This window comes from Macrotis lagotis, chromosome 1 (genome assembly GCF_037893015.1).
Source record: "Macrotis lagotis isolate mMagLag1 chromosome 1, bilby.v1.9.chrom.fasta, whole genome shotgun sequence".
NCBI classification, from domain to species: domain Eukaryota; kingdom Metazoa; phylum Chordata; class Mammalia; order Peramelemorphia; family Peramelidae; genus Macrotis; species Macrotis lagotis.
The window spans coordinates 532,437,390-532,454,671 of NC_133658.1; the positions used below are offsets into that span (position 1 = coordinate 532,437,390).

The following is a 17,282-nucleotide window of genomic DNA, read 5'->3' on the forward strand; positions in this document are numbered from 1 at the left end:
CCTCAGACAGCTCTCTATGTCCCCCTTGAAATACCGGTCAACTCCTCCCCAGAGGCAGAAATGAGCAGCAGCCCTCATGGTTCCATGGCAGGTGATTGGGAATCCCTGCTTATTGGCCTCTGCCTGTCAGAGGTCTCTGGTCCCCTCCTAGAGGTCAGCTCTGTTCCCCAGGCAGGGGTCCCTGTAGCATCCTCACACCCTCACAGCCAAGCTCACCTCTAGAGAAGGTTCTGAAGAAGGCACTTTTTTAGGCCCATACAGAGGCATTGCCCTTTGTCCCTGAGGCTGAAGAGAGCAGGATGCTGTTTTCAGGTCCTGTTCCCAGAGCCAGAAAAATTTAACTGAATCTGTTAAAAACAGAAGGATCCTAAAAAAACAAACAAAAAAACTACCCCCCAAACCCTCTAATTTCGGCTGACTTTTCCGATGCCATCTTTCTACAGTACTTTAGAGAAGAGAATGAACCCAAGTATGCAGATGGTGGCTTCTTTTGGGGTGAACTAAAGACAACTTCCTATATCACTCTCAAGAAAGGTGCATATTTCAATGGGTGCCTGATCATTAGGGATTAAAGGGAAAGGATGACTACATATTTCAAACCAAACAAGGCTTCTGTTTGAAATCAAAAACAATGCTCAAGACACTGTGCTGAGGATGACTTGGGAGGAATGAGAAGGGCCAACCGAGAGCAGAGGTACCTCTTGTCTCCCAGAGGGGAAGGAGGCCAAGAAGATAAAAGGGGAAGAAGTTTTCCAGCCTCTGTGCTGGGGAGCCCTGTTGGGGATTCGAGAAGGAGAAGGGCTCCTCTTGCTGGAATGTCTAGAATCTGGCTAGAATAATTAATTCATCAGGGATTAGAGAGGGTTTCACTTGAACATAAGGCTCTTTACTGAAAGCAGCAGATTAATGGAAGATGTGGATGTGATTTCTGACTGTATGCTTTCCTAGGACCTGGACTCCTCTGAGCAGCCGCATTCCCCTTGGGGAGATTCGGCCGCCAGCGGCCAACAGGAATTTCCACAGAGGCCTAGTTCTCAAATCTGGAGTATGGGTTCTGTTCTTTAAACAGCCCATATATTTTCCTGATTTCTTCATTTCTGGACTTCATCTCTGCTCTCCTTTCCTCTTGCCATACTTTCCTTTCTTCTCTCTCTCTTGCAGCATGCTCTTCTTCTTTATCTTTCCTGCTTTGGTTCTTCCTTTTCTTACAGCAGTAGCAGCAGCAGATTGTGAGGCCCAAGAGGAGGGCTCCTCCCACCACTGACACGGCGATGATAGATTCCAAGTTAACACAGCACACACCCCATCGGGCAGAGCTCAGTTGACAAAGGGAGGAGGGTGGCAGGATGTTAGGGACCGGATAACCCAGGCAGGCTTTGTTAGTATTGCACCAAAAACACGAGACGTTCTTCAGGCACTCGGTACAGGATCTGTTGGTGCTCTGGGCGCAAGCGGTGGCCGCGCTCTGGGCGGCCACGACCGACCCGGCCGGGGACAGGAGCGGCAGCAGCAGCAGCAACAGCGGCCCGAGAAGCGCGGCCCGAACGGGGCCCCGGAGCTCCATGGGCGGGCATTGGCTCGGCGGCCTCGGCGGTTCTCGGAGGTGGACAAAGGCGCGGCCGCAGGCGGACCCGGAGCCTCCCCGCCCGGCCAGCGTCCGCCGAGCTACTGCCGCCAGCGTTGCCGAGCCACTGCCAAGCCTATTCTTAAAATACTATTGTATTTTACCTCTGTTCTTCAATGAAAATGGATTATTCAAGCATTCATGATGAAAAATTAAACAGACATAGCAGAAAATTTGATTTCCAAAGTTAAACAGGGGAGGTTAAAAGGAAAGAGAGTTGAAAAGGGATTCAATAAGATAAAACTTTTATATTTCAATGAAAGGAAAATACATTTCTCATTTCTAAGAACTTCATCTTTAATAAGACATTTAGTAGTTTACATATATAGAGAGAGTAATATGTGAGTCAAATATAATGGAATGATAAAAATAAAACAAACAAAACAAAACTAAGGACTGAGAAAGAGGAATTTAGTGGGAGAAGGTGAAAAGGAAAAGAAGGATGGGATAAAATTATATCACTTGAAAGAGAAAAAGGAATGTTTACTGTGGAGAAGAAGAATGTGGAGCAATAGATAAAGCACAAACTTTACTTTCATTGAATTGGTTGAAAGAGGGAACAATATACACTTACTTCTGTATCCAAATCTATCTATCCTACAGGAAATCAAGAGGGGAGCAGTGTTAAGAAGGAAGTTGACTGATAGAAAGGATCATATATTAAGGGATATAGTCATGAGAAGAAAAACACTTGAGGAGGCATAGAGTGGAAGGAGAGGGAGGAAGAGAGAGAGAGAGAGAGAGAGAGAGAGAGAGAGAGAGAGAGAGAGAGAGAGAGAGAGAGAGAGAAATATGATGAAGAGAAACAAGCAGTTGGTTTAAATAACTAGTATGAACTCAATTATAAAACACTGGAAAATCACAGAATGAATTAAGAAGAATCCTCCTAAATAATCATAAGAAACACACTTGAAGCAGAGAGACAAATAAGAGGCTAGATCATAACCTATTCTTGCATCAGCTGAAATAAAATTAAAACAAAACTTCAATTAGTTCAATCATGATTTTGGGAAACCAAAATTAAAACATATAATTAAAGTAGATTAAAAAAGGAAATTACATATTTCTAAAAAATAACATATTCAGTGAAGTCATAAAAGTTCTAAGATTATATGAACCAAGTATTATAGAATTCAAATCCTCAAAGGTAAAGTAAAATGAGTTACTGAAGGAAATAGTAAAACTAAGCAAGTAAAATTATAGAAATGGGGACTTCGACTTTTCTCTCTCATAATTATTTAAATATAATAAAAATAAGCAAGTTAAGTTTATACATTTTATATCAGAAAATAAGCTATTTATTTAAAGAGACAATATTTTATGACAGAAGGAAAACTGCACAAGTCAAGAAATGTGTCTTGACATTTCCCTCTGACACTAATCTTTTGTCTTGATTTTTTCTGTTAATAGCATATTTATGTTTTCAATTTCATGCAATGTTAGATTTCCACATACATTTTTGTAAGATTTTAAGTTCCAAATGTTTTCCTTCCATCCTTTCTGTTCCCCATCCATAAGACAATAAGTAATTGAATATAGATTATACATTTACAATCATGTTAAACATGTTTCCATATTATTCAAGTTATTAAAGAAGAATAAGAACTAAGAAAAAAGAGAAAGAAATGTAAAAGGAAAATTTAAAAAATGAAAAATAATATGCTTTGATCTTCATTCAGACTCCATACTTCTTTGTCTGGATGTGGATGTCATTTTTGTCCACCAGTAATTTACAGTTATGTTTAAACACTAGATTTATGAGAACAGCTAAGTCTATTCTAGTTGATCAACACACAATGTTGCAGAATGTTCTCATTTCTGCTCACTTCAGTCAGCATCAGTTCATCATGTTTTTTTGAAATTTTCCTGAAATTCACATTCTCCTGATTTCTTACTGAACAATAATATTCCATAATATTCATATACCACATACTCAATCATTCTTCAATTATTGGGTATTTCATAAATTCAAATTCTTGGTCATCACAAAAATGTTTGTATAAATATTGTGTGTCTATTTACTTTTTCTAATCTTTTTGTGTTTAAGATGCAGTAGTGGTATTGCAGGATTAAATATAATGCATAATTTTATAGACCTTTGGACACAGTCCTTAATTACTTTTCAAAACTGTTGAATCAGTTCAGAAACTTACCAATAATAGTGTTCTCATTTTCCCAAATCTCCTCCCACATTTATCATTTTTTTCTGTCTCATAGCCAAGCTAATAGATGTGAAGATAGTGCTTCACATTTGAAATCAAGAGTGATTTCAATAACTGCTTTTTTAATTTGACATAAGACAATTTAATTTCTTCATTTGCAAACTTCCTATTCATATCATTTATTAATTGGTGAATAAATTGCTGTCTAATAATTTTTAATCTGTATCTTTTAGAAATGAGGCATTTATCAGACTGTAAAGATTGTTTCCCAGATTTCTGCTTGAATTCTAATCTTGGTTGAATTCATTTTGTTTGAGGAAAAACTTTTTAATTTAATGTAATCAAAATTATCCAATGTATCCAAAAATTATTTTTTTGTTATTTTCTCTAATTCCTATTCGTTCATAAATTTTCCTCTCTTCATATGTCTGACAGATGGACTTTTCCTCATTCTCTGAATTAACTTATGCTGTCACCATTTATGTCTAAATCATGTACTTATTTCAAATATATCTTGGCACACTATGTGAGAGGTTGGTCTATGCCTAATTTCTGACATTCATTTTCCAGTTCTATCAATTTTTTGTTATGTAGTGAGTTCTTGGGAGCCTTGAACTTCATCAAACAGTAGACTATAGTCATATACTGCTATTTCTTTTGTATCTCATCTATTCTATTCATTTACCACTCTATTTCTTAGCTAATACCAAACAGTTTTGATGCTTATCACTTTATAGTATCCTTGTAAATCTGATATGGCTAGACCACTGATTTGCACTTTTCCACTAATTCTCTTGATATTCTTGACAATTCTATCTCCAGATGAATTTTGTATTGGCAGCTAAGTAGTGCAGTGAATAGAGCACTGGCCTTAGATTCAGGAGGATGGGAATTCAAATCCAGCCTCAGACACTTGACTAACTCCATGGCCATTTCCATTTGCCCTGATTCATGTCTGTTCACTGTCCCAGATGGCTCTGGAGGAGAAAACGAGGTTGGTGGTTTAAAACCAACAATTCTTCCGTCCGCACACACAAATCTAAATTCACGTGGTTGTCATGGCATCACCTCCGTGATATTGTGGTCTTCTTCAAAAAGTAAGGGCAAACATCATCATCTTCATCATCATTATTATTATTATTGAAGCTCTATGAGATAATTTTTTTACAAGGCAAATGGTGTTAAGTGGCTTGCCCAAGGCCACACACCTAGGTAATTATTAAGTATCTTAGGTGAGATTTGATCTCAGGTACTCCTGACTCCAAGGCCGGTGCTCTATCCACTGTGCCACCTAGCTGCCCCTCTTTGAGATAATTTTTGATAGCTTCATTGGTATGACACTGAATAAGTAGACAAATTTGGGGGAATTGTTATATCTATTATATAAGCTTATCCTAATCATGAACTATTGATATATTTTAAATTGTTTTGATCTGAATCCATTCTGTGAAAACTATTTCATAATTATACTCATATAGTTCCTGGATTTGTCTGACAGGTAGACTTTACAAGTATTTTATTTTGTTTACATTTATTTTAAATGAAGTTTTTCCATATCTTGATGCTGGGTTATGATTGTTCTATGTAATGAAATGCTGGAAATTTATCTGAGTTTTCTCATACTTTGCAATGTTGTTATTATTGTTAAATATTTAAAATAATTTAATAATTTTTCAATGCTCTCTAAGTATAACATCCTAACATCTGTAAAAGTAATGTTTCCTTATGGTCTATTTTCATTCCTTTGATTTCTTTTTCTTCTACCATTGTTTTGTCTAACATTTCTTAATCCTATATTTTATAATAGTGACTACAATATTCATCACTGTTTTTCCCCCGACCTAGAATATGACCATTATAGATAATGGTTAATGAGTTTTACATAGATACTTAATGGTATTAGATGGATGCTTGTTTAAATAATTACCCCTTTATGGTTATGTTTTCTAGTGCTTTTAATAGCGATTGTTTCTGTATTTTGACAAAAGCTTTTTTAGTATCTACTGAAATCATCATTTGATTTCTATTGGATTTGTTATTCATATGGTCAATTATGTAGATAGCTTTACTACTAATGAACCAACCTTGCTTTTCTAGTCACATGTATTATCTTTGTGATATATTTTATTATGAGCTCTTTTCTCACATTTTATATAAAATTTTTACATCAATATTCATTATGGGAAGTGGCTTATGATGTTACTTTTGTTTTCTTTCCTTTTTTACACAAATTTTTATTTTATTTTTTTGCACCAATTTATAGTTATAAAGCCTATACGTAAAAAAAAACAACATAGAATAATCCTTGAATGATTATCATAGAGCTTTGTTTGTAGAGGCCATGGCTTAGAAATCATCTTACAAACAACAGACATATTTCAATGCAACCCAGCTTGGTACACCTTTGGCATTAGGCTGGGCATAGTGCAGGAGTAATATTTACTGTAACATTCTTTTGGGTACTATGATTAGATCTGATTTTGAGTTTTGGTATCTTTGGAAGAAAGGATAAAAACTCACTTCATTCTTTGGACATCTATTCAATAGTAACAATCTTGAAATGGCTCAATTTTTTAAAATAATTCATAACATACAGGGAGTTTTTCCCCCATTCTCAAAATTTCATATTAAAAATGAATAATAAATAACAAAATTAGTATCAATTTTAAAAGAGAAATAGTGAAAAGGGTGAACTAGAAACAATCTCCGCCAATCACAGCTTCTGTACTTCAGAATACCTGCTTCCCCAGAGATCACATCTAAAAGATGACTGCAATAGACAATGTGGTGTTAGGAATGTAATCAAGCAGTTTCTTCTGTATTTTATTCATTGCAATTTCCTTTGTGAATTCCTTTTTTGGTTTTGGTAGGACATTTCTGAAGACAGGGACATACTTCAGTCTCAAAGAGCAGCTGATTATTACCACCCTTCTTCCTACATATGTATTTACACACTGTATATTTGCTTCCTTGTTTACTCCAGGGTTAAGTGTGCAGAAAAGCATAAAGAAGGTTATTCCTCAGCCAAGGCCTCCTGAATGTCCAGGCGATATCTTGCCACTTTCAGTGGCTTAATAGTTTATGATCAATATCTATTACTTTTACAACTTCCACAGAAAGTAACTATCTGCTATTTGATAAACCCAAAGAGTCCAGCTATTGGGATAAAAACGCTCTGATAAAAATTGCTGGGAAAATTGGAAGTTAGTATGGAAGAAACTTAGTTTAGACCAACACCTTACATCCTATACCAAAATAATATCCAAATGGTTACAAGACTTAGACCAAAAAAAAAACAAAAAAAAAAACAACAGAACTACAAGCAAATAGGATGATAAAGGACTAGTTTACCTGTCAGATTTATGGAAAGTGATGCAGTTTATGACTAAGAAAGAGATGGCCAATATCACTAAAAACAAACTAGATGATATTGATTACATTAAATTAAAAAGCTTCTGCACAGATTAAACTACTGTAACCAAGATCAAAAGAAATGTAGTAAACTGGTAAACAATCTTTACAAAAAAAATGTTTCTGACAAAGGACTCATTTCTAAAATATACAGAGAACTGAGTCATAATTTTAAAAAAGCTATTCCCCAATTGACAAATGGGCAGAGGATATGCAAAGGCAATTTATAGATGAGGAGATCAAAGCAATCCATTCATATGAAAAATTGCTCTAAATCATTACTTATTAGATAAATGCACATTAAAGCTTCTCTGAGCTACCACCTCACACCTTTTAGACTGGCCAATATGCCCAGAAAGGATAATTATCATTGTTGGAAGGGTTGTGGGAAATATGGGATACTATTACATTGTTGGTGGAGCTGTGAACTAATCCAACCTTTCTGGAGGGAAACTTGGGACTGCACCCAAAGGGCAGCAAAAATGTGCATACACTTTTATCCAACAATACCACTACTGGGTTTATAACCTGAAGAGATGAAGAAAAAGGGTAAAAAGACCACTTGTACCAAAATATTCATGGCATCCCTCTTTGTGGTGGCAAAATAATTGGAAATCAAGTAAATGTTTTTCAATTGGGGAATAACTTAGCAAACTGTGGTATATGTATATTATGGAACACTATTGTTCTATTAGAAACCAGGAGGGATGGGATTTCAGGGAAACCTGGAGGGATTTGCATGAACTGATGCTGAGTGAGATGAGCAGAACCAGAAAAAACACTGTACGCCCTAACAGCAACATGAATACACTGATCAACCTTGATGGACTCATTCATTCGTGCAATAATCAGGAACAATTTTGGGCTCTCTGCAATGGAGAGTGCCATCCATATCCAAAGAAACAACTATGGAGTTTGAACAAAGACAAAGGACTATTACGTTAAATTTAGAAAAATAAAACTGATATCTTATTGTCTGATCTTGCTGTCTCTTATACTTTATGCTTCTTCCTTAAGGAAATGATTTCTCTCTCATCATAATACTCAATTTGGATCAATGTATATCATTGAAACAATGTAAAGACTGACAAATTACCTTTTATGGGCAGTGGGGGGGAGGGAAGTAAGATTGGGGGAAAACTGTAAACCTCAAAATAAATAAACTTTAATAAAAATAAATTACATTAAAAATGAAAATAAACAAGAAATGAAGGAAAGACTTCAAGAAGGATATATCTTACTTGGGTGGATAGGCAGTGCAACCTAGTGTAGGTGTGTATATGTGTAAAGACTGTATGTAGGAGGGGCAGCTAGGTGGTTGAGTGGATAGAGCACTGGCCCTGAAGTCAGGAGAACCTGAATTCAAATCTGGTGTCAGACAGTTAATAATTACCTAGCTGTGTGACCTTGGGCAAGCCACTTAACCCCATATATATGCCTTGCAAAAACCTCAAAGAAAAAGACTGTAGGAGACTCTTAATCCTAGACAGATCAACAATTAGGGGCAATTGATCCCGATTTATCAGGCAACTGACACAGAAAGCAAGCTGTCAGCCTCCAGGCCCAGAACAAAAGATAAATCATGAGCACAGGAAAAAACAGAAGAATGGACAAGCCACTACCAGGTTCAGATGAAGAAATTAAAACTATCTATAGAAATATAAAAAGTGGTCTAAATAACTATTGGTTGGAGGAATACAAATTAAAACATCTTTGAGTTACCACCTCATACTTAAATGAATGATTGAAATGACAAAAAAGATAAATAATCAGTGTTGGAGTAGATGTGAGAAAGCAATGCCCACAGAGCGAAAAAATTATGCATACCTTTTGATTCAGTAATACCCCTACTGTGTCACTAAGAGATCATAATAAAAGGAGAAAAGGGCCCATTGGTAGAAAAATATTAGAAAAATATTTGTAGCAGCATTGAGGCAATGCCTATCAATTGGGGAATGATTGAACAAAGTATGGTATGTCAGTGATGGACAACTATGGTTCTATAGAAAATCATGACTGGATGAACTTCAGAAAATCCCGGAAAGCCTTGCATGAACTTGCATGAGCAGAAACAGGAGAACTTTATTCACATTTACTGCAACATGGTGTGATGGTTATGATGAAGGAGTTAGCTCCTCTCATTAGTTCAAGGACAAATGACAATTCTTAGAGATCTGTTGTAGAATATATCATCCACATTCAGAGGGGAAAAAAACTATTTAGACTGAATGCAGACCAAAGCATATAATTTTCACTTTTTAAAACTTGTTTTATACATTTTTTGAATTTTTTCATTTTTTTCATTATTTTTAATTTTCTTTCACAATATGACTAATATAGGGATGTATTTAGACATGATTGTACATTTATATATTAAATTAGATTACACTCTCATGGATAAGCCAGGAGGGAAGGGAGAAGAGAAATAATATGGAATTTAAAAAATGTATAAAAAGATAAAAATTTAAAATTATCTTTGCAAGCAATTGAAAATAAAATAAATAAACAACCAAAAAGGACTATAATACACTCTAATTTGTGGATATTAGGGTAGTTTTCCTAGATAATTACCTAAAAGACATTTTTCAAATTCTAATTTTTATAATAGCTTTCAGGTAGACCAATAATTTACATGTTATTTTTCCTGCATCTATTTTCCAGGTTGGTCATTTTTCCTATATATTACTTAACATTTTCTACTAATTTTCCCATCATGATTTTGTTCAATTAATTCTTGATATATTATAGAGACATTAGCTTCCACTAGCTCAATTCAAATTTTAAAGCATCTATTTTCTTCAGTTAGTTTTTGTATTTTCTATTCCATTTTTCTAATTCTACTTCTAAAATTATTATTTTCTTAAGTTAATTTTGTGCTTCTTTTTGCAATTTTTCACAATTTTCCTACATGAATCTCATTTTATTTTCCCAATTTTTCATTTACTTCTCCTAATTTGTTCTGTAAATTTTTTTTGAGATCTTCCTAGGGGACATTTTGGAGATGAGACAAATTTAAAATTCCTTTTGAGGCTTCATTTGTAGGCATTTTGTCACTGCTTTATTCTTCTGAGAAAGAATTTTTTTTGCAACTTTTTATGTTTAAGGTTGTTCATGTTTTGTTTTGTTTTGTTTTGTTTTGGTGTGTTTGCTCATTTAAAAAAAGAAGGTTTGCTCCTGGCCTCAGTTTTATGCTTTTTTTGATTGAGATCTAGGGATCTGATTCCTGACTTTTTGAGCTGAAGCCTCAAGTGCTGGCTACTTGCTCCCTGTTTTAAAATAGTTCAGACCAGTACCTCCATTTGCACCAGTTCTGGCATCCACAATATGTTTTCCCTGCTGGGTTTGGGGACTTCACTACTGACCATCTAAAATATGGAATTGCTGAGCCAGAAACTGGGGACCTCAGTTGATTAGCTTTATAGCCAAAAGTTTGCCATTGGTTTCCCCATACTTCACTTTGTGCTGAAGTCCCTCTAAGATATCTTTATCTGAAAAAACAATTTGCTTCACTCTGTCTTTTTGTGGATTTTGTCTCTCCAGAGACATTTTAATGGTTTTAATTAAAGTTGTTTTAGGGGGAACCAGAGAAAAGCTCAGGGTCCTTCCTAGCTTCTCTACACTTTCTTGGACCATTCAGGAATGACTGATGTTGATACTTATGTACATGAACCATCATGATAAATGTTTTTGCCTCTCCATTATAACATGAAAAAATATAGGAAAGGTTCAGATGAAATAATACAATTTTGCAAAAGGGAAAGTGATATGTCTTGCCTTCAGAATCCAAGTTCTTTCTTTGGATGTGTATGACATTTCCACTATAAAGCTTTTGGAATGGTTTTTAACTGCATTGCTGAGAAGAGATACATTGATCATAGTTGGTTGTCATTCAATTTTTCTGTTACTGTCTACAATGTTCTACTGGTTCTTCACACTTCTTTCACTTCTTTTTCAGTAAGTGTAAGTCTTGCCAGGTTTCTTTCTGAAATATTCCTGATTATTATTTTATATAAAATAACAGTAATCTGACTTCTGGCTAAGATGGTGGAGAGAAGTCAAGGGATTGTTTTAAGCACTCCTGTCTTTCCCGCTGAACCAACAAAAGTCAGGCCACTAAGTAGATTTTTGGAGTGATAGAACCCACAGAAGAACAAAGCAGAACATCTTCCAGCCAAGTAATATCATGCCCAGGGCATAGAGCAGATATGCAATGTGCAGCAGGGTAAGGTGTGGGGGACTAACCTGAAAACCTCAGCAGTAGGAACAGAAATCTTTTTAGTGTTCCTGTTGGGCAGACTGGGAGAACTCCATTGGGAGAACTGGGAGAGCTCTAGCCCTGCTCAAAACACCCATTCCACCAGCATGAATGGTCTGGATGACCCTGTCATTGGAAGAAGAAACTGTGACATTCCTCTGGGGGAGTCTGGCATTCCCAGTATAAACAGAAATAGCCATAGATTTTTGCACATTTCCAAAAGGACAGGGTTTAGGAGTTGTATTTCCCCAGTCCTGACTATCCAAAGAGAAACTCTAGTATTTCTACTTTCAGCTTTATAATGGATATATCATACACATCCAGAGATAGAACTTAGATACTGAATGCAAGATATTATTTTCACTTTTTCAAAATTGTATTTTTTTGTTTGAACTGTTTTTTCTGATTCTTTTTTCCAAATTATTTAGCATGATTGCTCATGTAAATCAGTATAGCCTAATGACTAGGTTGTATGAAGACAGACTAGATCCAAACCCAGTCATATGAAATGGGCAGTTGAAAACTCAACAGAAACAAGTGAGAGAAAGTTTCTGGTATCCCTTACTGGTTGATCCATTGAGTTATCTCTGGAGTTCCTAACTCCAGTAAGCAAGGTCTCCAGATTCCTTAACATCAAAATTCTTTGTACATTCCCCTCCCCCAACACCAAGACCCCCAGGAAAGATAACAGATTCCAGAAATTATGAAAGAGCAGTGCAAAGCAGTATCAATTGAATCTTACCTTGGAAATAAGGATACTAGCTTAGAAAATGACTAAAGGGGCTCTACATATGAAGCTTCAGAGGAGAATATGAATTGATCTCCATTCCAGAAAGACTTAATAGATGATATCAGAAAGGATTTTAAAAATAGAATTGATCCTTTCTATCCTGGACTCTGTGTAGAGCAGAACCTGACTCTGCTGCCAAGATGTTGATACCCAAGAACTAAATTTCCATCTAAGAACTCCTTTTTAAGGAGAGAATGATGGTCACCAAAAAGGATGTCACATGCAAAAGCCTCCTGAGATGGCAGACAAGAATGTGCCTAATCTCTATGTCATAACAGCCATGCAGTCTCTAAAGTCTCATGACTATGTTAAGGAGCAGTTTGCATGGAGGAATTTCTACTTATATCTCACCAATAAGGGCATTCAGTAGCTCCTGGATTACCTTCACCTGCCCCCTGAGATTGTGCCTGCCACTCTTCACAGAAGTAGACCTGAGACAGGAAGGCCAAGGCCTAAAGTTCTGGAGGGTGAGCAGCCTGTCCAGCTTATTCAGGGTGAAACTTATAGAGACACATACAGACGAAGTGCTGCTCCCCCTGGTGCTGCCAAGAAGGCTGAAACTGGGGCTGGGTCAGTAACAGAATTCCAATTTAGAGGTGGTTTTTTTCGTGGATATGGTCAACCTCCTCAATAAAAACTGTAGAGTTATGTTTCATGTTGAATAAATTTTGGGGAAAAAATCAAATGGAAAAACTGGGAAAAGAAATGTGAGAAAAAATATCTAGCAACATAAAATTACAAGAGGAAAACAAATCCTTTAAAAATACAATTGGGTAAATGCAAAATAATACTCTCCTTAGAAACACAATTGGCAGAATGTAAAAATATAACAACTCCTATAAAAATAGAATTGACTAAATGGAAAGGAGATAGAAAAGTTAAATGTAGAAAATACTTCCCTGAAAATAGAATAAGACCAGTGGAAAATAATAACTTCATGAAATACCCAATAATCTTCTAAGTAAAATAAAAAGTAAAAAATAAATTGAGGATGCTAAATACCTCATCTGTAGAACAATTGACCTGGAAAATAGAGCTCGGAGAGACAATTTAAGAATCATAGGGCTAATTGAAAACTTTGTTAAAAAAACACAGACCTCCATTCTTCAGGATATGGTTAAAGAGAACTAACCTGATATCCTGGAACCAGAAGATAAGGTAGTCATTGAAAAAATCCATTGATCACCCCCTGAAAGGGATCACAAAATGAAATCACAAAGGAATACAATGGTTAAATGCCAGAATGATCAAGCAGTTCAAGAAGAAAATTCTGCAAGCATCCAATAAAAATTCAAATATTAAGGAGCCATGCAATCAGAATTACCCATGATGTGGCTCCATCAACATTAAAGAATTAAGAGGTCTGCAATATGATATTCTGGAGGGCAAGGGAGTTTGAATTATAGCTAAGGAACAACTATCCACGAAAACTGGGCCTTCACTTTCAGGGGAAAAAAGATGCACTTTTAGGCTGCTGCTACTTGGTGGGGAAAGTTGGATTGGCATCAAGGTGGTAAAAATGTGGAGTAAAAAAGGCTGGATAAACAGAACCATACTCCAAGTAAGCAGCATCAGCACCAGCACCAGAAGCAACAACAGCAGCAGCCCTACCACTAAAAATACCTGTAAATGGGCAGCAGGCCAACAGCCAGAATGAAAGTCTGACTATTGATCTAAAGAATTTTAGGAAGCTAGGGGAGAAGACTTTCACCCATGTGGTCAACTCTTTGTGGGCAATCTCTCTCCTGACATTGCTGAAGAGAAAATTGTTTGAGAAATATGGAAAGACAGGTGAGGTTTTCATTCACAAGGTCAAAGGTTTTAACTTCATCTGTCTCAAAACCCACAACCTAGCTGAGATTCCTAAAGTGGAGTTGGACAACATGCCCTTATGTGGAAAGCAAATGAGTGTGGTTTGCCTTCCATAGTGTATCTCTGACCATTAGGAACCTGCCTCAGTTCGTGTCTATTGAACTGTTGGAGGCGGTGAGGGCTGTAGCAATTGTGGATAGTCAAGGGAGAGCTTCAGGGAAAGGCATTGTGGAATTCTCAGGGAAGCCAGCTGCCTGGAAAGCTCTGGAAAGATAGAGTGAAGGGTCCTCCCTTCTGACCACATTTCCCATGTCACTGACTGTGGAGCTGATGGACCAGTTCTGTGATGAAGAAGGACTGCAGAAGTTGGTCGTCAAGAACCAATAATTTCACAAGGAATGAGAGCAACCACTTCAATTTGTCCAACCTGACTTCTTTGAAGATGAGTATTCCATGTGCTGGAAAGTACTCATTGATATGGAGAAGCAGTAGCACAATCAAGCAGACTGAAACATAAAGGAGACCAGGGAAAAACTGGAGATGGAAATGGAGGCTGCTCACCATGAGGTTATGTTGATGAGGCAGGATCTAATGAGATGCCAGGAAGAGCTTCAAAGGATGGAGTTGCTGCATAACCATAACCAGAAGGTGCAGAAACAAGCAAATGGAACTCAGGCATGAGGAAGAATTCAGGAGGCCTGAGGAGGAGATCAGATGGCAGGAGGAAGAAATGATGTGATGACAGCAGGAGGACTTCAAAGGAAACTTCCCTCCTGCAAGGGAGCAGGAAATGTGGATGGACCAGATGAGTATAGGAGGTACTATGGGCATAAACTACAGAGGATCCCTGGGAGGTGCTAATGTGTCAATTGGTGACCCAAGTGCTCCAGGGCCTAGTCTAATGATGACAGATGGAACCAGGGTAATGACCCCACCACCCAGTGGCTGCTTTGGCCAAGGTGGTACAATGGAAGGACTTGGGTCAATGGATGGAAAACCACCTGCATTCAAATGAGGAAATCCTGGAGGGGACTTTGGTTCAAACAAGCATTGCAGATGCTAACAGAGTCCTGGTGACAAGTGTCCCCTGACCCTGCAGATAAAGACTATCCATGATTTGACCTTAGAGGGGGTGTCAGAGTGTCAGGGCTCTACTCCTTCTCCTAGTTAGACCTCCCCACTTGAACTACTCTAGATAGGAAATTTGTTGAGGAGCTTTCAGTGAAGCAGTTCTATGTGGCACATTCCTAAGACTTCAATGTGAAGGCTACAGAGGGGATGGGGGGAGGCCATGACACAAGAATAGGCTCAATCCCTATTTCCCTTAACCATTCTACCTTTCCACCCTCACTCATTACTCCCTCAGTAAATGTAGATGAAATCCTCACTCCCATTTCCTGGATTCTGGTTAGGTAGGAATTCAAGAAGTTCAAGCAACAATACCGGTAGACAACTTTCCTTCTTCCCAACCCAATCTGGCTTTTTTTCTTTGGTTGATTTCTCTGATTTTTTTCAATATAAGTGGGGGCAACCCAGAATGGAGGAGCTTTGCCTCCCTCTGAGAAGTGCTGGTGTGTCACTCTCAACACTCTTTCTTGTTGGTCCAAGTGCGAGCTTGGAGGGACAGGGACTGCTGGGTGCTGGGGTTCCCTTATGCATGCCTGTAGCTCTTCTTAAGACCTGCCTGTCCCCTCTCACAGTCTGGAGTTTAAGAAAGGAGACAGCAATGCAGCTGCAACATTATTATTAAAATCAGATTTTAAAGGGAAGCTAGGTGGAGCAGTGGATAGAGTACCAGCCTACATATAAATCTTAGACAGAAATGTAAAAATGGGGGTGGCTAGGTGGCACAGTGGATAGAGCATCAGCCGTGGAATTAGGATTACTTGAGCTCAAATCCGTTCTCAGACACTTAATAATTACCTAGCTGTGTGGCCTTGGGCAAGCCACTTAACCACATTGCCTTGTAAAAAACTAAAAAAAAAATCAGATTTTTAAGCCTTAAAATAAATGAACTTTTAACAAAATAGGAACTTGCAAATTTCCCTGATGAAAAGACCAGAGCTAAATAGGAAATCTGATCTTCAAACAAGAGATACAAGAGATCTGTGAAAAGGTAAACAGGGGCAGGGGGGGAGACTACTATTCATTAAGATTAACCTGATACCACCTCTACTTAAGAAGAAGATTCTCATAACATGTTTGAGAACTGTAACTCCATTGGATGGGGATATGCTGAAGGTATGATTGTTCATGGAATTTCCATGACTTTGACAGATGAATTTTAAAAAAAAATAAGACATTAAAAAAGGAGGGAGGAGCTGTAAAGAAATGGGAAGAAATTAGAGGTATAATGGAGAAAATTCTATCACATGAAGAGGTACACAAGACCTAATGCAATAGAGGGAAAGAAGGGAGGAGGTATGAACTGCTTGAATCTTACACTCATTGAATTTGGCTTTAAGAGGGATCAACACCACATTCAGTTGGGTTTAGAAATTTATCTTAACTTTCAAGAATTAGCAGGGGAAAAGGGAGAAAGGAGGGAGGGATATAAGAGAGAGAAGGAAGAAAAAGAAATGGGAAAGGGGAGTGAAAAGGACAGGTGGTGGATATAAGGGGGAGCACATAGAGGTTGGAGGTATTCAGAAGAAAAACACAGAGGAGGAGAAATAATGTAGAATTAGGGGGAAAATACAAATAGAGAGGAGATAACATGGAGGACAATGATGACTTGATCATTATAACTGTGAATGGGAATACGATGAACCTTTTCATTACAGAGAAGTGGATAGCTGAATGGCATAAAAACCAAAATTCTCTTAATATGTTGCTAATCAGAAAAAATATTTGAAGCAGAGAGATATCTTTACTGAGTAAAGATAAAAGGCTGGAGCAAAATAAATAATGTTTCAACTGAAGAGGGAAAAAAAGCAGGGGTGACAGTCTTTAAACCAGACAAAGCTATTGCAACCAAATAGATCTCATTAAAAGGTATAAGGAAAGAGACTTCATCCAACTAAAATATATACTAGACATTGAAGTAATTTCATGGTAATATATATATATATATATATATATATATATATATATGCACCAAGCAGAATAGTATCCAAATTCTTAGAAGCAAAACTAAATGAGTTACAGCAAGAAAAAGAGAGTAAAATTATACAGGTAGGGGAACTCAAACTCCCTCTTTCAGAATTCAAGAAATCTAACCATAAAATA

General features: G+C 37.1%; 1 protein-coding gene and 2 pseudogenes across 1 annotated transcript; 2 read left to right on the forward strand and 1 right to left on the reverse strand.

The window, feature by feature from the left end:
* Positions 1-887: 887 nt before the first annotated feature.
* On the reverse strand, positions 888-1,564 carry LOC141520984 (pituitary tumor-transforming gene 1 protein-interacting protein-like). Its single transcript, XM_074233015.1, has one exon. It carries the CDS (start codon positions 1,562-1,564, stop codon positions 1,028-1,030), a length of 537 nt encoding a protein of 178 aa, XP_074089116.1. The 3' UTR covers positions 888-1,027.
* Positions 1,565-12,382: 10,818 nt separating this feature from the next.
* Positions 12,383-12,876, forward strand: LOC141520990 (small ribosomal subunit protein eS10-like; annotated as a pseudogene).
* Positions 12,877-13,019: 143 nt separating this feature from the next.
* LOC141505207 (non-POU domain-containing octamer-binding protein pseudogene) lies at positions 13,020-15,117 on the forward strand (annotated as a pseudogene).
* Positions 15,118-17,282: the final 2,165 nt, after the last annotated feature.